The sequence below is a fragment of the Malurus melanocephalus genome, unplaced genomic scaffold (assembly GCF_030028575.1).
Source record: "Malurus melanocephalus ecotype Western Australia unplaced genomic scaffold, MMel_1.1 scaffold_25, whole genome shotgun sequence".
NCBI lineage: Eukaryota > Metazoa > Chordata > Aves > Passeriformes > Maluridae > Malurus > Malurus melanocephalus.
In genome coordinates, this window is record NW_026623257.1 from 2394270 (window position 1) to 2416401 (window position 22132).

A 22132-nucleotide genomic window follows, 5' to 3' on the forward strand; every position below is an offset into this window, starting at 1 on the left:
TAAATGTACATTGAAAGGGATTTGTCTACAGAGATTTCCCAATCTGTTCCTTTATGCACTCCTGCAGCTAGAAGTGATCCCTTGAGACTGAGGCTGTCTCAAGCTTCTTCTCCTTGCCCAGCTCCTACTTCTGTGAGAACTTTGTTTTAATGGTAGTAAAATATATGCACAGATACAATAACACATGCCAAATTTGTCAGGGATGAAGCATTTCAGTGGGAAAAGACTGGAAGAACAAGGAACACAGGAGTGGGAACTTGGTGTTTTCCTTGCTGTAGAAATGCAACAAGTGCCTGATTATTGCATCAATCATGGCAAATCCTTGTAACTTTGCTCCTGTGGAGATCAGCCTTACTATTCAGGTACAAAAGGAGAGATAAGGAAAATGMGTGAGTTACTGAAATTCTTCTACTCCAGTGGCAGCAGGCAGGCTTTATAAGGGGCTTCCAGACAGAAACAAGAGTAGGGAAGCAAAAACTACCCTCCATCCATAATCAGGGAGCTTTGCTAAACCCACAAGCTCACAAACCCCAGCTACTCGACAAGGCTCCATCATCCACGTGGGTTCAGCTGCCTGTTGGCTTCACACCTCAGAGCACCAAACACCTCAAGACACAGAAAGTAGTTCTGATTTGCTTCTAGGCTGCTTCCTCTTGCTAAGGTGCCCAAAATCTGCATGTCATTAGGCACATCACAAATAGCAGTGCAAAAGTAGAGTTAACAGTCAGCAACAGAAAACATGCAAAGTTGAGGATGTACTGTCCAGGAAGCACAAAAATCTACAATGAAATATGCACATTTGATTTGTTAGTATCCTGATTGACTAGACAGCATAGAAAAATTAAGCATGTTAATATGCATGTTCTGTTAAGTCACCTATCTCTGAGTTGCCCTKTGAAAACCATAAAACAGATGCAATAGCACCTCTGCCTGCTGTACTTTTTACAAAAGCAGASCATACCTCAATAACAGTCTATTATGCCCAAAACAGATGGGCAAGACCCTAGGATATCAGAACCAGGCTAGCAATATTAACCTCTATGACTACTGTATCATTACCACTTCATTTCTAGAGAGCCCTCCAAYATATTTTGGCAAATCTTGACATTGCCTTTCATTATCTGTAACTCAAAAGACAAATTGATATTGTAAGCCTTAGTCTCCAAGCCTGTTTAACAAAAAAATTCTGTAACAGAACGAAACATCCAGCATGTACAATTCTAGGTATCTTCACAAATTGAAAGACTAAGAGTCTGATRACAGACATTCACACCAGTTTGCTCCATGCATGTGAATCACTGCCTCTAGTGATTTAAAACAAACTGCAATTTTGGTATTTTTTTCCTAAAAAGGCTCTCACAAAGTTGTCCCATGAGATGTCCAGTTTTCTACCTTCAAACTATTCTTAGAGCCAGCGATTTATCAGAGTTGTGAGCAATGACTATTAAAGAGGAACACAGGCCACATTCAAGAAAATAATTCAAAAGCCTTTCCCAATGCCTTCCCCATGCAATGCCTTCTCACAAAATCAGTGAAGAATGCTACCCTCTGCTTCACTYAGTGGTAAATAACCAGACAGGCAGCAAAAGATTAGGGCTGAGATGTGTAGAAAAGATGGAAATTATGTAAAATGCTTACCTTCTGCACGTTGGGCTTGATGCACCGAACAAAGAAGGGATTTGAAGAACTCAGCGTCGCCATTAAAGAATGAAGTGATTCCTAAAACACAGATAGAGACAGGACAGCATTTCAAAAGCTGGATTTTTGTACGAGTAACATAAGCCTGGACAAGAGTCCTGGCAGCTCAGCACTGCAGACAGCATCTAACTGCAACACCTAGTGGTGCACACCAGAAGTTACTGCACCGGGGAAGCTCTCGCCTCCAAACAGACGGGACCAATATGTGCATGTTTGCTTCTCCCACTGGCTCTTCTGATCAAAACTCGCATTGCTGTTTTACAGGGAACAAGATTCACTGATGGATATGAAGAAAATTGTTCATAAGGAAACACCAAAATGCTGTTTCRGGGATCTTTCAAATGACTGCTCAAGACTTAGGGTTCAAATTCCCAAATGGCTAAACTTGAGCAAGTGAAAAGGAAGGATAAGGCATCTACAGCAAAACCCACAAACCAAATTTTCTCTTCAGTTCAACCACCCCAAACCTATTAATTTTCCATTTTCCCTAAAGAAAAAAGGTTTTCTCCTAGCTTTAGAACTCGAAATGGTCCAATACACRTTAGACTATCAGTTGCCTGAACCTCAGCCTGGAGATAAAAATCACAAAATCTCTCAGTCCTTTTATGATTATTACTTTAATTACACATCCGCCCCTTTCCCGCCTGAGCCATCATTCCATATCTTATTCCAACTTGCCTCATTCTGTATCATTAAGAAAGATGAACCTTTTTTAACTGAAGCCTTGCATTTATTTTGCAGAGATACAAATGATTGCACAGGAGAGGAGCCCAGGCTCTGGAGAGCCCAGAAATTTAGCAATGGTAATGTTCCACCCCTCAAAGGTGGCACTTTGTGCCAGGCAGCAGAGAGAAGGCAGAGCAGGCTGCCAAGGAGACAGAAAATGCACCTTTTAAAGGAGCAACACAGCTCCTGCCATATGTCTTGGAGCAAAACTGTCAATGTCAGTCTGTTATAACAAATTCTTGCTTTCATCTGCAGACCAAGGACTTACTCAGTGATTGAACATGCAGCGATAAAGGCAGCAGGCAGAGTTAAGGCTGTGCACAGGAGCTGGTGCAGGGCAAAGGGAGCAAACAGAGCAATGACTGGRAACATAAATTATAGCTCTTGGTTCATTTGCCTTTGCCAGCCTATGGACAAGGAGTCAGGCAGCAAGCATTAAACAGAACACACAAAGACAAAAATCTTTGTGTAAAGACAAATATTTACAGCTTTGTAAAGTAAAGGCTTCATCCATATTAAACCCATGTGAAAATTACATCTATGGACAATTCTCTCATCTCAGGCTCCTACTTACAGAGATTGGAAAAGTTGGTCAGTGTGAACAAAAATGATTGAAACTATTTTCACCTTCACCTTTGGTACAGCCAGCCAGATTCTGCACAGCACTGCARGCCTTTAAGTCACTGTCAGGGGATGAGCTAATCTGGAGTTTGCCCTGCTGTAAGCAACAGGCTRAAACAGATGGTATCTAAACTCTGCTGCTCTGTGTGCACCTCCAGGCCTGCATTAGGCAAGTCATCAAATGAAAAGAGGAGTCAATCAATCTATCATGAGAATAAAACTGTGAAGCCAAAGTTCTTATCTTCAGCTGAAAATGGATTAATCCCTGTAAGGCTTTAAAATGTAAAAAACACACAGCCAAATTCTCTGGGGAAGGCGTGATGTGAAGGTCAACCTCCTGTTAAGCAGCCCAGCTGGTTAATGGTCAGTTACTGCAGCATTAGATAAGAGGCAATAATGTTTTGATTTCATGTTTTATCACCCTTATGTTTTTCAGGGTCTCTGATGGAGAACAGAAGGAATACCACACTTTCTTCTACCTTGCCAAATGGGTGAAAAAWTTTTGTAAGGTAACATCTTAAAGATCTGCTTTGCACACATGCAAATGACTAAGAGGAAACAGTACCTTCTGCTACCCCAGAGAACTACCATATAATACCATTTCATGACAATAAATAGGTACTTCTGAGATGAGCTATGGTAGCACAAAGCAAGCTGTTCAGAAAATAGAACATTAGTGTTGTTTAATAAAAGACATTGTGTGTGCCCCAGCGTAAACCCTTGCTGCTCTGTCCAAAACTTAGCAATAGTCTGTTAGGATAAAATCTGCCCTTAAGGGGTTTGAGTCTGCTCTTTTTTTTTTTTTAAAAAAAAAAWAAGTGAATGAACTCTGTAAATGTACATTAATTCAAACAAAATGAAAGACAACTAATCCAGACTTGTACTTCTGCAATTTAGAAGATGTTTCGTGCCAATCTTTCCCTTTTAAATAATTTGCAGATAGACTTTATGCTAGATTTCAWTTTGGTGCCATTTTTGATGAGAGGCTATAAAACCTCATAAAAAGGTCTTTAACAAAAATGCCTTTCAAACTTTAAGTTAAAGCAAGGCAACACCTTGATGAGGTATTTATTCAGCCCTTATTTTTCTTAGCATACAGGCACTGCTATAAGGCTTTATGGGATTTTGTGGTTGAATTTAAAGACAAACCAGGACAAGAGAGACCAACTTCATAAACGAGCTTTAAAATAAGGACAAATAAGCAAGTGGGGAATGCAACAGGAGCTTTGTGGGGATGGTGTGATGCAAAGGTTAGTGTTTACGTGAAGCTAGCCAGGATGGTCAACCAGTTAATTAGCAAGGGCAGTGTCACAGGAGGGACAACAATGTGTTCATGCTCAAATTTTGCCTCTTTCAATCTACACCTGTTCTTTGCTGACCAGGGTTTGCTGATTAGCTACAAAGCAGAGATGAACCATTAACTAACCTTGAACTGGAGACTGACAGTGGGTTTTCGATGTTTGCTTCCACACTTAAGAGTGTCCTGATTGTTGCGACTTGAAACATGTTCAAATAGATCATAGATGAAATCAAGACTGAAATGGAAAAGAAAAAGAATATTTCTGAAGTGTATCTTAACAGACTGTGAGGTTCATCAGTGTAGAATGCAAATAAAGCACCGTCCCTAAGCAAACACACCTTCCATCAAAAACACACTTACTAAATTTTCTCCACAATCTTTAAGTAACAATAGATTCTGCCTTTTCAGAATTTATGCTGAGGAGAAAAAACAAAACAAAACCAAAACAAGGAGGTTCTTTTTTCTCCACTCCAAACACATCACCAGGGAAATGAAGTGTGAAGTCCTAGAGGCTTTACTGCCTTTTACTCCACTCACTCAACCAAAACTCCAACAGACTGCAACTGAAATTGTACCTGAACAAAGACTAAAAAATAAAACTTCCAGCCTGGTTAGGGCCATAATACAAAATAGCCACCCGTGCAAGCCTCACTTTCAGATACCAGCTGTGCATGCTGTTTCTTACTCTATCAGCAGGGTACCCTCCTCTTACCATTTCTACAGAAACACAGACATTTTAATTTGAGCTCCACACASACGTTGGTGCAAAAGCAAAACCAGGCCAAGCCAAGTTAAACACATTTATTCCTTTTATTTACATACTTTAACTGACAGATATTGTATGAGGAATGTCATAAACCCTGGTGAGATGGAAATACTAATTAAGAGTTTCCCCTGCACAGAAGGGCTTAAGGAATTTACAAAAAAGCACTTCGTACAGCAAGGTAAGATGACTGGATGGGAWAGGGGAGGGCAGCAGATGAGACAGCAACACCCAGGCTCAGCTCCCTCTTTATCCTCCAYTCCCCTGTATATCCTGGAATCTCAACCAAACACCTACAAAAAGTATGTGGTACCTCCCTGGCTCACAGGGTACCCCTATGAGGACCCCAAGACTTTACACAGCAGAACAACACGAGACATGCAGGTACCAAAAGCACCCAAGCTCAGACCTTCAGTAAGTTAAATCTTAACAGAAGTTCTCCTTTTGAAGCAATTACTGTATGGTAGTTTGCACTGTGGTAGGTCCCTGACACCAAGCATTCAACCAAATTAGGGAATGCCAGAAATAAAATAGTGAAGTGAAAAAAAACACACATGCACACTGCCTCTGTGGCACTCTGAAACAGTTAAAAACCATGACCAGCTTCTAGCATCCATATTCACCACAGAGTAGCAAGTGWGTTTTGTAGGAACCCCTCGGAATGAACAGCAACAAAGTACTCTGCAATGTACATAAACCGACTTTGTGAGAACCGATTACAGTCAGATCGGGTTACAGACAACTCTGACACACTCATTTCTGTGATATGATACCCTCATTTGATACCCTCATTTCTATTTCGTTCTATGCTCATWTCAAATCTGTCAAGATCTGATGCTATGCAACATCTAACATACTCAAACCCCAGCCAAACTAGGTGATAAATCCTGGCAGAATTAGTTGATACAACAACCCTCAGTATCATGTCCATAACAAAAACCGCAGAAACTTACCTGCTTTCACGTAACAAGTTCAGGAGATCGTCTCTGAAAGTATCTCTGTTCTTCTCCAAGATCCCCCTGACATCATACTGGACCTAGAAGGAAACAGAGCTGGTTCAAACAACAAGCCAAACAGTCAGGCACCTCTCACAAGAGCAGTACTGTAAAAAGTGCTGAGGGAACAGAGTGATTTAGTTAATTTTGAGCAGCCTTGGGGGAAAAAATTAAGCTAATGAAAATTCTGCTTGGAATAATTTCAGCAAATAAAGAAATTACCTCCCCAGCGTAGTGCTTCACTCCAAAGTTGTGAACGGCAACTCTTGGTTTTACATAAAAAGGATTGCTCTGATTGGAGGGGAAAAAAAAAGAGAAAAATATTTGGAGAGGGTTGTCACATTATCCTCTCAACCCATACCAAAACAGACCATTGTCTTCTAGTAACTCCCTGGAAGATTAGTGCCCCAAAAGCAAACAAGCAACTCATAATGATCATASGATTTGTTAGTCTGGGCTGCTTCAAACGCAGTAATAACAGATTTATGGTTATAAAAAGGCATTATTCTAAACCTGAACCCTGTCTGGCAAAACCATCTATAAAAGGCACTTTGAAAGAGAAGGCTCTGTCTTAACTGGCAGTTATGAAGACTGGTGCATATGCYTGCATCCCAGAAATTGTCAAAAATAATTCTAGGATAACAAATAAAAGTAAGACTGATCTGGACAGARGAAACAGCAAACTTTCAGTAAATGACATCAAGGTGAATGCTTTATTACATCATAGGAAACTGAAGATCTAAACAATCTGAGTCACTGCAGGTTGACAGAGATCTCATTTAGAGTAGAATTTGACTTATTCACCACAATGGAAATCTTTAACTGAACAGCAACAAGGATATGTTTTTTCCAGGTAACCACCTCAGTCTTGACTGCAAATTAAAGGGACTGCCATAAAAGTAGGATCCCATCCTACTCCAGAAAAGCCTCCAGAACCATGCACCCATACATTTGAATCATGAATTTCTACAAAAGTAAAGAGATCCTTCATAATATGCACAGAAAAAGCAGCAAAACATCRCATACAGCATGCTGGGCATTCAACTTCTCCAGTAAGGTGGAGTCAGTAGCTTGTGGAAAATGACTCTCCTCATTGATGAGTGCCAGTAGTCCCAGTTTCTAGAACAGCAAGGAGAGGCAGAAGACAAATTAGTGCACAGATGGACACAGATGTTGTCCCCAGTTTGGCCCCAGTTTGGAAAAGTCACCAAGTCCTTGAAGCTGCTCTGTGCAAAGAGGTGACCACACACACACAACTAAAACCCCACTTCTGCAGATGACTGAAATCCTATTTTTCTGGCAACACTCCTTTTGAAATACAGAGCATATGATCATGGGCAAAATAAAGAAACACAAGCTACTGGAAGAATCAACAGTTCTCCTGATGTAGAMAGTTTTTAGATGTATACAATGGACACTGCCCCAGAATATATCCCCAGCTTCCAAGATCTCCAATGATCAGGAGTCTGAGGAGTTTGTGTAAAACAGCCTTTCAAGAAATTTCTATCATGTAATTATCTACCCAGTTGTTGAACTCATGCAAACTTTWAGCACCCACAGTGCCCAGGGGCAGAGCAAAAGATACACAGTTTAACTTCACCCTGCATGAAGCACAACCTCTCTTTGCTTTGCATATGCCTCTGTGTAATTTCTTTTGATGTTCCCTATTTCYCATGCTGGAAGAGGTGGTAAACAAAGCAAGCTAACCCTGCAGTTAATTAACGTGTCCAGCAAGCCCTAGGTTGACACAGCCTCTCAGAAAAACACGGTTCTCCAGGTGCACATTTTAATAAGCCACTTCCCAAGGGCCCAGAGCAGCTCCTGAAAAGCCACACTGCCCTGACTGCAGTCACGTCCTGCCAGCTGGATCCCCTGCCCGCTGCCACGCTCCTCTGTGCTCTTCTGAACTCTTGCAGTCACACAGCCTGCCACRGAGATAAACTCACAGCCTGTACTGATGGCAGGAGGAAACATGGATCAAGCAATTCTTTTTAATCATCTACAAATACTGCTTTTGTRTATAAATCACACACAGACAAAATTTGCTACAGGAGCTCACAATATAATCCATAATACAGGCATACATGAAAATGATCTGATTACAAGTTTGCTATTTAAATATGCMAGATCCACCATTCTCTTCACTTTTTCTTTGTGTTGGCAAATGTTTTAAAAACATATTAACTCAGAATAAAAACTAAAAATAGGTAACAGCATCAAATTCTTTCTTACCTTTTCAATAAGATCCAAACACTCCCCRTTGTCTGTCCAGTCAATATCCTCCCAAATTAGTCCTTCCCTAAGGAAAGCAAAGAGGGCCATTTAATTGAAATTATTCTAATTGTAGAAATAGGAGAAGCTGGTGTATTTATCTTGCAATTACAGCAAAATCAGCTTGCTTTTATAAAATACACAGCTCCAGACAGAGATTTTCAAAGGAAGCTAAGGTAGCRGTGAACTAAGATTTCAAGTGAATAGCGGTATTCTCAAAATTCTTTTCAATTTTCTCCTCTCTCTCTTACCTGCTGTATTCCAGTTGCTCCAAGGAAAAGATGTGCTTGTTGAAATACTCCTGAAGCTTCTCATTTGCATAGTTAATATTGAACTGCTCAAAACGGTTTACCTAAAGAGACAAGAAATCTTCAAAAATGCATACACTTCAAGTATTTTACTTTGCAAACAAGGGAATGGTGTAAGTCACAACATGTTTAACAATTGAGTTCCAGAGAAGAGGACAAAAATATGCAAAGTAATAAAGCATAAATATCAGACAATCCATTTGAATAAGCCTTTGAAACCTACCTCAAAGTTTTCAAATCCAAATATGTCCAAAATTCCAATAGTCTTGAAGTCTTCCTTGCTCTTGATTCTGCTGTTGATTTTCTTAATGACCCAAGCAAAACACTGAGAATAAAGTGCCATAGCCATAGAATCTCTGCTGTCTACTGCCTGCATCAAAGAAGGAATACACAACACATCAACCATCCTGTGATGGAGAACTGGCCAGACTCTGCTGGTCAGTGTTCTTAGTACAGATCAAAGCAAGGTATAATGCAAGCAGCTTCTGTTCCTGTGTAGCTTAACAGAAGTTGTATTAACACTGACCAGGCAACATGATTTGAGCTTTAACAGTTTAAGTTAAAACAGCTGTACACCTCTGTACAGCTTTAAAATTACACTTCAAGGCTAAAGCATTCAAAAAACTTAGGAAATTAGAAACTTAAGGTATGGAAAAAGGAAAGAGAAGTATAGGAAATAATACCTTAGTTCACCCTTTTCCAGAGGGAAGCATAATGTTATGCATACCTATTTCTTCTAATTGTAAGTAATAAAAATATTTCTCCTGAAAATTTTTAAAAACACTTCTCTGACACAAGTGTCCATAGTGAAAAAAATACCAGYGTTTAGAATTTGAAACAAATGGGAAGTAATCGGGCATCATAAGAATAACAAGAGACAAGCTTTARGTCTTGGTCAGAATAATAGGATGGGACCTACAGTGATTATAGCCTTCCGAAAAAAATATGTAGTATTTTTGGTTACAACTCTGATGCATGAGCTAACTGTTCTTGAGTGATCAATGATTTTTCTGGACTTGAAGATTGAAACATCTTTCAAAGACCCTAAAAATATGTCAAAACTGAGATATCTTTACCTGCTGTATACTAAGAGGTGTTAGGATTTCTTCTCCCCTGAGTATCATTGACCTCTGTGTCAATGCTTCCGTTAGTTGTGTGGAGTCCAAGCCCAGCAGCTCAGCAGATCTACCMAGAGCTGGCAAAGACAAATACAAATACATCCTTAAATGTATAAAGCTATGAAACCAGTTTATTTTATTATTAGTATTATTAYTACTACTACCACCACCATTTAAAATGCTCCTAAAATGACAGGGATTAGAGATGAAAACTCAACTAGAAATTCTAGGATACTGTTTTGCTCTCATGAAAAGGCATAMATATGCACAAGTGAAGGAAATTAGCAGTGGAAATACACCACAAGTAAGTCACAAATATTTATTTTCCTCTTAATGTTAAATGTCAAGAATTCAATCAATCCTCATCTTATCCTAACACATTTTTCCAGCTACAAACAGTAATTGACTCTGTCCACATGAATGTGTTTCAGCTTTGCTCAGGATGATGAGGATAAGCCAATTAAATTTTTTTTCCATGCATTAATTTTCAATTTTGTTATAWTGTGGTATATTAAGCAGTATGTAAYGCTACTCTYTAATATATTATTCAAACAAACATTTAAAATGCCCACCAGCTCAATCTTTAGACATACCAGCATATTCTTTCAGATATGTAATTGAAATATTGAAAGCTCTATAAAAARATACCTTCAGTGGAGATCTTGGTTAGGGAATGTATTTGAGCACTGATATTTTATCAGCTTGAGAATATTTCAAAGCAGGAATTAGGTTCAAATAGAATTTTATTACTATTAATGGAATAAATATGTGCCCAAGRTCTTCCTAAATTAAGACCCAGCAGCAGACTACTCTGCTTTATCTGTCAAAACCCATCCTCCCAAAATAACATTTTAATCAACGTTTGCAGATGTTAAAAAGCAGYAAAACCCTTTCATTGCTATGTTCAGATGTACCACCAGTAAGGCTTTCAGAACCCCAAGAAACATCCAGATYTGGATGCACAGCCTTCTCACCTGTTTTAAAGGACACTTGTGCCCCACCAGCAGTGATGAACTCAATGTTCCCCAGATGCAAAATGCCAGCCAACAGCCTCAGAACTTCTCGTACTTCCTCCCTGCTGAACTCCATCACTTCCATTGCAGTCTGGAATGACACGTGAGCTCCTTCAGTAACATGCACACAGACTCAAAAATGGGAGGCCTTAGAAAAGCAAGCCAGGACTAGAAGAGAGCTTGGCTCAAGATCATTCCCTTGGTTTCATCCCAAACTGAATACACTGTAAGGCATCACTGGGACATCTTGGAACATGTAAGTATCACTCTACTTTTAAGAAATTTAATTTTGATGCTGTAATGATGTTGTAATTTGCTTTCAAATTCATCATTAAAATCATATAAATATTGGAACAACCTACTAAGTTGTGCATCAGAGGCAATTACTCTAATTTGAATTATTAATTGATTATCTCCTGCATGTTCTTACCAAAATTTGCCTATTGGCCTTGTAGGTAAGAAGGTGTGGGGAGGAAACACAGCAGCATRTAAGATTTGTTCATTTTTGTGCCCAAACACATACCTTACCAACGTGATCTGACAAGTTCCAKTAAAACTGAGGAAGAAAGGTATCTATATAAAAAGTGTTCAATTTATGAATAAACAATATGGCAACAATCAAGGCTCAACTACATAAATGAGCAGAGGAGTAAACAGTAAAATATTAAAAGAAATACTAAAACAGGAGGAACACATGCTTTGACACAGCAGGGGTAATTGAATGCCTCATGAAATGACCAAAACTTTCCAAATTTGTATGTAATACGAGCCTGTATGAAACCAGATGAGAGTTTTGTACCCTTACAGTCAGGATCTTCACGTCATAGTCACTGCAGGTGTCTGACAGGTGACACACTTTATCTTTCATAAATCATCCATTACAAATAGAAAAGCCTCAGACTCATCCCACAATTCAAATCAGGGTAGAGATAATGGGTAAAGGTTTATTTTGTAAAGACCTTCCACAACAAAAGGGCAGCAGCACTAYGAGTTCATCTCCATGCTCACCATGCTGCTCCTCATTGTCTCCTACAAAAAAAAGTTTCCCTGAAGTAACATTTCCAAGACTTACACTGCAATAACAACAGACAAAGGAGATGACTCTAACAGGAAAAGACAGGTGAGGGTGAGCTGCAGGGGTTTCTGCCCACCTCCTGCTCCGGGAATGCAGCCTGGCAGCCCCTGCTCCCAGCCTGCCCACGCTGCAGGCAGCARGCAAACATCACCTGCCCAACTGATTTCATGCTCTGCCTACCCTGGCATGATTAGCACAAATTAWATGTCATGCAAATCAACTTCAGCATGTGACTACAATATAGATAGGTTACTGACACTTTCCCAACACTTCTGTCTGCCATACAAGATGAGGGATTTTTACACCAAAAAACCTGCTGCATCCACTACACATTAATTTGCCAATTTGGCAAAAGCAGTTTGGGGAAGGGCATAAAACCAAGTGTTTTATCTGATTTTTAAAATCTAACACACATCACCTCAGTGCTACAATACCCAATTAGCGTGGTCAGTATGGACTAATTGCTGAGGATTTAAGATATAAAGCCATTCAGAGAGATTCCATCAGGACCTGGTTTTCAATCTGTGTTTACATTTTTGTAACTCTATTGTGTAARTTACTCCACACAACTGGATTTCCCAGCTGCAACCTGAAGAGTCACAGGTGTTTTGCTCCTTGTGTGTTGCACTGCAGACTCCGTCCAGTAGATGCCACAGCATTTAGGCAAAGCTTTCACATTGAAGAACAGCGAAAYCRATCTATCTGTCTGTCTAYCTGTCTATCTATCTTTCTGTAATATAAAACAATGCAGGGAAAGGCAAAGGCATGTAAAGGTCTGACTGATCTCCCAGCAGATTTTCTTTTAATTTCAAAACGTAATAATTTTGTTAAATTACAGCACATTTTGAAACAACAGAGTAAAAAATAAATACAGGAGGAAAGGTAAAGGCTCAAAATGACAGTGAAGCATTTTGAGAAAATTTAACCCCCTGTAAGATTAGTGCCTCATTGAGAGAGCTGCACACGCAGGAAAGCACACGAAGGCTTTGTACCCTGCTCTGAACTTTCAGCGTTTTTAAAGCAAAAGAACAAGGAAGCAACTTACAATGACTTCCTTGAACRAATCTTTGTCACTGATTGTCTTATCCGCTATACATCCAGACTGGTTCAGGTAGTGGTAGTTCTCAGGTACAGATAAGTAAAAAGCATCTAGTGATAAGAGAAAACAGGGTAAGTGAAAAGAAATACCAAAACAAAAGTACTCCACAAATTACTATGTCACAATTAAGCTGTTCAAAATTCATTTGCTCAGGAATTATGATAATGTGCAAGACAAAGTTTTATATTAAAATTGGATAGGGGATTATTTTGCTGGGTTTTGTTTTATTCAGCTGCATAATAGAGTTAACTCTACTTTTTTAGCATGCAAAGACAGCAGGCCCACAGGGAGATGCTGAGACAGCTTTAGGCAATTTTGCACATATACAAATGTCATTTCTTTTGTTCAGTGGATTTATTCTTTATAAGAAAGGATTAGAGAAACCAGCATTATTTATCTTTGTTGCTGTGGAGTTATTTAGTACCAGCAAAAATATTCAGTTTGAACAGAATGAGGCATGTTTGTCCCCAAGTAATTTTCCCAAGGCCACAACAGAAGCTTGAGAGAAAAACTACYGTCAGCCCAGCGACATTCTTCAGCTAAGTGGGTTCCTTTATCAGGTTGAGCTCAAATTCACATTCACTAAATCCCAGCTGAATRAATAACCTATTTCCCTGCTTGGGTTAGTGGGTTTCTGCAGTTCAATTCTCCACTGCTGTCACCACTGCTGACTGCTAGCAGAAAACCACTACGGTTKTGTGATTTGCGCTTTGCCACTCACCTTTCTCTCTCTCTTCTATCCCTGCCAGCAGAGCATAGAATATATGATAATTTCTTTCCCCGGGGTTTTGTCTTACTACACGATTCTGTCAAAGTAAAAAATAGTTTCCACTTAAGTGATCATTTTTAAGGACAAATTTTTTATCCACAGTCACAGAGAAAATATTAAATCAAACACAATTAACTAAGCAAAAGCAAACATCAACTTACTTTTTCCAATAAATCTGGAGCCAACAAGAAAAGCTTCAGTCAAGGAATAAAGCAAAAAGCAATTAATGCAGTAGCTTTTTATAATCTTCCTTCTTTCATTTGAGGAAGATAGGAAGAGTACAATGGTCTTTTCTTACAACATGCTAARCATGTTTCATACAATATGCCAACAACAAGATAAATAAAGTAGCAACAATGATAATATTGTAGCAGCTGTATTATTAGTSTATCAACACCTTCTTTTCCATCCCAGCACAACTGAACATGCCAGATWCTGCATTTTATATGACATCTGTTTTCCTTTGCTTTTTCTTTTCCCTGAAGCTTGGAAACAACTTCAAGAATTAAATTTATGCCACTGCAAAAGCAGTCTAAAACAGCAGATAGGACCCCCTTGGAATATCCCTTATCCCCACACCTCTGCTGCTCTGGTGGAGCATAGTCTGCCTCATCGTCTGATCTTGCCAAATGCAGGACAAGTCTGAGGATTTAACCCACCCAGACTTGAGCAGCTCTGCTCTTTCAAGTACTTTTCCAGAGAAGTAAGCAGCTTATCTTTGGATAAAGTAATRAGGGAAATGGCTGACAACTGAAGTTATTCCCAAGGATTTAGGCTGTTTTAGCTCACTACATGCAAACACTCACATGAACCATGCCACACTAGCAGTAGCAATACAAAATGCWGGCCCTCCAGGAGCACATAAGAGTCCACACCACCACAAAAGCATGTGTACGTGTGTGAATTTGGTGCTGCTGCTTCCCTTTCCCACCTACAGCAGCTCCATTTAACYGCACACGTTTCCAGATGGGGTGACAGGACAGACAAAGGCAAGCCCATTCTCCCTCAGTCCTCCATCAAGGAGGTACATGGGGACATCCCACAAAAGGGTCAAATCACCAAACGAGGATACAATCCATAATTCTTCCTCCCTGAATGTTTCCTTTCTGACAGATGTTCAGCTGAATAAACTTCCCAAAGCGACTTGAGTTGTTGTTGTAAACAGTCTTCGCATTGCCAAAAGCCTCCATAATTGGACTGTGAAAACAGAGAAAGACAGGACTGTTAACATGTGACCAGCATGCCAAAATATTCCCATGGGGCTGCTGAAAGGAACAACACTCTTACAAGCTCCCCTCTGACWCTCTCCTCAGCAGCAGCCAACATCCCAGCATTACCTACATTTATTAGTGATGGGCATCTCAGCTTCCTATCCAAAGGTGCAAATATTCATGCCACAGGAAGATAAATCCTACTGAACTGCTCTGCAGCTGCAGAGCAGTCACTGCTGCTTGCTACTTCTTTTGTAATYGCTCAAAAGATGCATGCAATTCTCATTGCAGCACTCAAATGATAGAAATAAGAAATCTCAGCAYATGCAAATTGCTAGACAGATGTAGAGTCCTTGTCCTAGGGAATTAAAGGGAATTAAAAAAAAAAAAACAACCTACATCAAGATACAGCACATATAGCAGAGATGAAGCAAGATAAACGAAAGTAATAGCATCTCAAATTGCCTTTGTTTTTAAATAGTTTAGAATCGTGTCATTTCATGTGAACATCAAGATTTTTGTTTTTGCTTGCGTAGGTTGTGTCCAATTTACCTGATGCATTTACTCATCTGTCTTATCAGCTCTCCTTATCCTCCTTTTCCTCAGCATGCTTTTACCACTTGAGCACTTTATCCTCACCATGCTGTATCTTGTCCTACCATATCCTCAGGCTACACAAACTGTACCAAAGTTTTCTCCCCCCCATCACCCATTTCCCTTACTCTGATTACCTGAATCGAGCCCTAAACAAAAATGAAAGCTCCCATTTCAAAACTCTGCATATTTTTGCTTTACTATGAGATACCACCGTGCTCACAACTCTCTAGAGCAGCCAGGTGATTTTGTTTAATGGAATATTTCCCTTTCTCCAGTATTTGTTTATTTTTCAGAAAACACACACACTTGATACTTGATTACACTGCAAGCTCTTATTTCAATGTCAAGGCTTATGTCTTCTGAAAATAATACCCATGTATTGAAAAATTTAATAATACCTGCTCTCAAGAATAGCTTGCTCCACACAGGAGGTCTTCTCTCTGGAGGACAGCTCCAGTGAATGTTGGCTCATTGCAGACAAAAACTTGAGAATCAGCTTCGTGCTCTCYGTCTTGCCAGCACCACTTTCGCCACTGAAAGAAGAGGAGGAAATGGTTTGCACGGTCCCAGTGGCCAGTGAAGAAACCCCCTGGTGGGCCAGTCAAACTCTGCATTACTGGAGGTCRGGAAGACTGGGGTGATTAGAAGTGATAATCAGATGGAGCCAGAACACACTGTTAAACTTCTTGAACATGACATCCAGGGAAAAATACAAGCTGTCCTTAGTGTTCATACCACTGCTCACACAGCATTTCAAGGCACTGACTGCCTCACACCCATGAGGCAACAAAGAGSTCCCTCAATACAAAGAATTCTCCAATACTTCTCACTATCATGTTAAAAGTTACAACAAAGGAATGGCAATGGTCAGGGATAAAGACCAGACTATGAATTAACATGGGAAAGTCTGGGATTATGTTGCAGCAATCTAGCTAATGAAGGAGCCCTGTTGTGAGGAGGAGGAAGTTAGAGACACCAATGCACATTCTAACACATAAAGGTTCCTCAAATTCTTATCAAGCTATACTCTTTAAACGAACTTTTTTATATAACTGTTGAAACAAGCCAGATTCATGAAAGTTGAAAATACACAATTTCCACCTCTCATTACCATCAGAGATGTAGAACCTCTCATCACCACCCACAGGAGAACAAAGCTATTTGATAATGCTAAACTGACATTTTTAAAACAAGCCGTTAATAAGCATCCCTGTTGACACAAACAGAAGGCAACATACTCAGTTTCTCTTCAAAACCAATACTCTACAAAGGGAAACTTTAGATTTGGYTCATTTCCCCAATATCCTTTCCCTTCAATTATGCAGCCTCAAAACACACTGTGAGCCATTAAGAAATTCAACTTGCAGGTAAAGTTTGTTTACTTTAGTCACTCTTCATCTAGAGTCATAGCATTATACAATAAGTTGCAGCCTAATTCCTAATTAAGCTGTACCTAATTCCAGCTTACGCCCAAAGAAAAAGGGTACATTTTGGTCTTACTTCACCTTTTCAGTAGTAGCAAGTGGGAATTTTTTCACTGACTTCGATGAAGCACAACTGGGCATGTGGAGAAAGCTTAGATAATTTGGCAGTCTTTTGTTGTGCCTTTGCTGAGTAATGACCCCACTGATTTTAGGTTACAACAAWGCACAATGATGCTTTCCAGTAAAATGCAAAGAAGAAAGGTACCGCCCAAGAAAACAGTGTGACATTTTCCTGCACATGAATGTCAACAAGAAAATTAGGGAAGAGACATTCAGAAAACATAATGAGGCATCTTCATAACCACCAATATGCTGCAGCAAGTGTGATTCATCCATTATATTTATACTGCATCAAACAATGTTGTAGTATTTTTTATGTAATTTATCCTTGATGTCTGCCATTTTCATTATTCCTTCCCTTTCCCTTTGCAGGCCCTCACTTACTCATGCCCCTCTGCCAAAGAAGCAAATATTTAATATTCCTGTATTTAATACTCACCACACAAAAYATTTCTGTGACCACTTTTGAGAAAGCTTCACAAACCCTTGCATTATTCTTGTCTAGTGCAATAAATCACCAAGCAATGCACACCTCTTCCGGCCTAAATTCTCCCCCTGTGAGCCATGTTCACAACACAATAGCTGGTATAGGGTGGCACCTAGGAGGACATCACCTCTTTCACTGACACCATCTTTTCTCTGCCCCCAACCACTGTTCTTGCTCTGGAGAATCTGTAGTTCTATGGAGGGTGAAAGTTATACCAATAAAATTGAGAACCATTCTACAAGTGAGATATTCAAAGCCGATGGACAAGTATCTCCTGTACCTCTCTCTGGTACAGTTGGTGTTATGAACAGTCACATGCTCTTGGCTTTTTCTTAGAACAGAAGAGACTTGGAACTTGTTTGGTGCTGAACCTGCCCAGTGTCTTATTCTGACAGTTGCCAACTGGAAATGCCCAAGGARGACACACTATACTTCCCTTCTGTGCTCTTCCATCTTCCAGTTACCTRGGTTTCCAGGGCTTCCTGGTCTAAACCCAGTTTTTATGAGTCTTGTAACCCTCAATRGATTTATCTTCTATGAGTTGCTCGCCATACTCCCTCAAAAAGCAAATGAACAAGTCTTATTTTTTCAGATCYACCTCCTGTTAGCTTCATTTGATACCTCTTAGTTCTCAAGTTGGAAGGAGAAACCAACAATTCATCCTGGTGCTCTTTCTGCTGTGCGTGACTTGATGAAGTGTCCCAAATTCAAGCTGCCTGTCTCCATTAGCCTTTTCCCATGTTATACTTTTAATCACTTTTAAAAATTTTCCTCTGAACCACCTTCAGTTCCACAAAGTCTGGATCCATGCAAAGGATGGATTTACGCAATGTTCTCAACTCGTTTAGCAGTAACCGCTCTGCTCTATTCACTTTGCAGTTATGTGGGATCAATATTTCAGAGTCCTTAGAAAGCTTTCACRTACAAGGTCAGCAAAAGGATGCATTTTTTAGTGCAACCTTTCCAGCAGCCTTTCCAGCCCAGGAGTTTAAGTGCCCAGCTTGTTCCACATCGCTACATTCAGGACTGTGAACATATTAAGTCTGACAGCAGCCCAGAAGGGCCCCACTTRGAAGATCTTTAGACTTTCTCCCTGACTTGTTCTACGCAGGGCATCACGCTAAGGGCACAGCAGCCTGGACTCATGACTGCCACAGCATAAAAAGGGGTCACTGAGAGAGACTCCTCATTCTGAAGGATATAGCACTACCCTAAATCACTTCCCTATTATGTTTGGGTGAAAGACTGCAAGTATTACTGGCTCAAAACATTTTGGGTGTGTGCGTATGAGGAAGATGGCAGATTGGACCTTGCTCTGGTGAGGCAATGTCCTGCTCTGCACATCCCACCACCCCTGGAGCCTGTATCCCAGCCCTACATCGGCTGCCAATTCCTGGCACACCAAAGACATTGCTCCACTCCCACCTCTGGAGCCCCTATCCCAGCTCCTGAGTGGCCAAATGACCAGAGCCTCACCTGGGGGAAGGGTCCAGGAAGGCTGAAGAGTATTTGAACCAAAAGAAGAGGCCAGCACATCTTAACCCTACCTCCTCTTGGAATTTCTAGCTGCTGAACACCACTGAAACCAGTGAGACCTATATATTTTCTCTTTCATATATATTTTCTGTCTTTTTCTCTTTCTCTTTCTTTCTCTAATTCCCTCCTCTCAGAGTTCTGATTAACTTAAAATTGGTTCAGCTTAGAGTTTGCTAAGTTGAATGGGCTAAGTTAATGTTTTGGGAATTGTTTTATGTTGATGGAATGCTGCTCTAAACTTTTGAAAAAATTCTCTGACTTTCTGAAGTTGCCAGGAAAGTTTTTTGTTGTTTTGAGCTCTTGGGAATATCTTGTCAGTATTCGTCTGAGTACATGAACAACCATAAGCCCTTTTAAGAGTCTCGTCAAGTAAGTTTTTTGGGGCCTTACAGTCCGCTGGCTGGTTTAAAACCCCAAGATAGATACACAYAGGCAAAACAKGCCCCTTCAGCAAATATAGTTCACRAAATGCACATCTGAACTTTGGTGTGTCAGTCTCACAAGGGCATCACCCCCATCACAATTTTGGGTTAATATAAGGAGCTTGGTTCACAATGATGTTCAGGCTGAAAAACAGCCTGAACAGCAATAAGGGTCCAGCCATCAGATGATAACAGAGAGAACAAACATGTATCAAATGGYGATTTCCCACTCATGGCACTGATTGCAGTGTCATCCAGGAAAACGGTTGCTGCTCCCTTAACTGCTTTACACTTCTTTGGGAGTGCTCTGRAGTGGATCAACTGCAATTTTATCAGAGAGAAGAGCATGTGTTTGCTTCTACAAAGACTAGATCACCTTAAAAAACAAAACTAAAGGTATTTTACTATTCGTGTAATGAAGGGGTTGAGGCTTGAACATGGTCCCAGCTTGTGAACATCAGCTAATTATGGAGGAGCTCAGGTCCTTTCCCACATCAGAACAAGCTGTTTGGCTATTATTCAAATAAGATGGACTTCCCTCACGTTCCTGAGGCACCCAACTGAAAAATCAGAAAATGTTTTTAACATGGTGGGCTCCTTCTTTTCCCTGTTTTAAAAGAAATCGGACCCTGTAGTAAGGGCTCAGACCAACGTGAAAGTGAGAATTCACTGGCGCAGATTTTTTCTTTTTCCTACAGAAAAACTCAGGTTTTTAGTCTGGGAGACTTAAAAGATGTCGCGGTTTGGACACCATTTCAAAACTGTGTATATACTCTAATGCCCCAGCTGTTTGCAACTTCTTCAAGGTACCATTTTGTTGACATTTTAGGCTGCTAAGTCCTTTTTATGCAGCATTATCATGAAYTTAAATGTCTGTTACACAGATCAATAAATAAGCATCTTTGGGCAATTCGACTTATTATCATCTCTTCTGAATTTCCTTCCTTTTCACCTCTGGCCTGAGTGGTTTTACTGGGAAAAATAGTCTCACATTTATATTACATTCTGAGTTTTTATGATGACAGTTTTGAATTCTTATTCTGGCATTAACCCTCTCACCCTACCCCAGCCACGAAAATATTCAAATACTAGTATTTCCATTCACTGGAAGTTCTTTTTTTCAGAGATTTTTGAGCCCAAAGCCTTAAGAAAGCAGCTCCAAACCAAAGCTGAGCTAATTCTGGGGACCAGCAGGGGGCACTTCAAGTCCAGAGGATCACCAGAAAGCGTTCAGRCGCCTTCCTTCCTGGGGCTGATACAACTTACTACCGAGGGCTGAGATGCCAAGGTCAGGAGCAGCTCTGCCTATCAGACCGTGAGACCTACACGAATAATTCCCACATTTTAACCACCGTGTTCTCGAGATGCAACATAATTTTCCTCGTTATCATCYCTTACACAAAATTCAGGACCAGAACGTTTGACTGAATTCAAATACTAAAGAGCTCCACTTGGCTATTTTGTTTTTCAAATGCCAGTAGTAATCAAGGAATTTCCAGGGACAGTGATTTGTTGCAACATCTAATTCTAAGTCAGTAAAAGATGCAGGAATGACCAGCATGCTGAATTTGCCAAGCACACTCCACTTTCTATGCTCAAAACTAGGCATGTGACCACAGGGACTTTCCTAAACCATATGATGCCCATGGAAACCTTTAGTAATTAAAAAAAAAAAAATCTAATTCTGACTTCTTTATAGACAGAGCAGATAACACTCTTTTAGGAAAGCAGATTTGACTTTTTTTTTTTCCTTTTGAATTGCATGTTCCTTCAACTTCTGCAGAAACAAGATACCCTTACAAGTGTATTGTGGCACTTATCTGAAACACAGAACTTATACAAACCACTGTTCCTATACATGAACACAGCAAAAAAAAAGGGATTTATAAAATAAATAATTTAAAAATGGATTCATAATACAAAACTTCTCTGTATTATGGCTTATCTATACCAAAGCACATAGTTTACAGAGCGGAGACTGCTGAAGACTCCCCTGGAACATCACAGTCTTCTTATGTCCATTTTAGGACATAACCTGCTTTCCTCTTGGCAGCTTGTGAGGAACTGGAATGAAAGGTAAAATACTTAGGCCAGTTCAGAATGGCAAAAATGTCACTGGCCACCAGAAATTGCTTTGGTCCCCTAAATTAGTGTACACGGGCTGTTCACAAATAACTGCCTGGAAATAAAAGACAAAATCGTGACTCCAGGCTTACATGATGAAAGTCTCTGTGCATTTCATTTTTGCTTGGACTCTTACCTGAATTCCTGTTTATATGTACAGAACTATGTATTAAATAATAATAAGGAGAAATACAGTTAAAAAAAGCCAAAAAAACACACTCTTCAGCTTTGTGTCACTTAGGCAGAACCTGCCTAGAGGCCAGGGCAGGTGYGCACTGCAGCCTGAGAGCCTGCAGAGAGTTGCAAGCAGGCCTGGCTGTGTTGCAGCTAATCCACATTYCTAACAGCTTGGGTGCTGAACTACATGCACCAAATCCCCCTTTTATCCAGGAAGCCTTGTAACCTGGCCTGTAATCTTCAATGTCAGCAGGAATTGCCAATTGCAAAAGGTGCTG

The 22132-nt window shown here is 40.1% G+C and overlaps 1 protein-coding gene across 1 annotated transcript in view; it reads right to left on the reverse strand.

Annotated features, from left to right (window-relative positions):
- The window catches only part of MYO10 (myosin X), a 158146-nt gene that overhangs the window by 49324 nt on the left and 86690 nt on the right, over positions 1-22132 (reverse strand). Inside the window, exons 5-19 of the mRNA XM_057390387.1 lie at positions 15963-16097; positions 14829-14953; positions 13918-13931; positions 13709-13793; positions 12934-13037; positions 10775-10904; positions 9759-9877; positions 8906-9052; positions 8626-8726; positions 8336-8402; positions 7130-7222; positions 6326-6394; positions 6062-6144; positions 4472-4580; positions 1639-1719 (exon numbers count right to left, since the gene is read on the reverse strand). Coding sequence (XP_057246370.1) covers positions 1639-1719; positions 4472-4580; positions 6062-6144; positions 6326-6394; positions 7130-7222; positions 8336-8402; positions 8626-8726; positions 8906-9052; positions 9759-9877; positions 10775-10904; positions 12934-13037; positions 13709-13793; positions 13918-13931; positions 14829-14953; positions 15963-16097 — 1462 coding nt within the window. The remainder of the gene's footprint in view (positions 1-1638; positions 1720-4471; positions 4581-6061; positions 6145-6325; positions 6395-7129; positions 7223-8335; positions 8403-8625; positions 8727-8905; positions 9053-9758; positions 9878-10774; positions 10905-12933; positions 13038-13708; positions 13794-13917; positions 13932-14828; positions 14954-15962; positions 16098-22132) is intronic.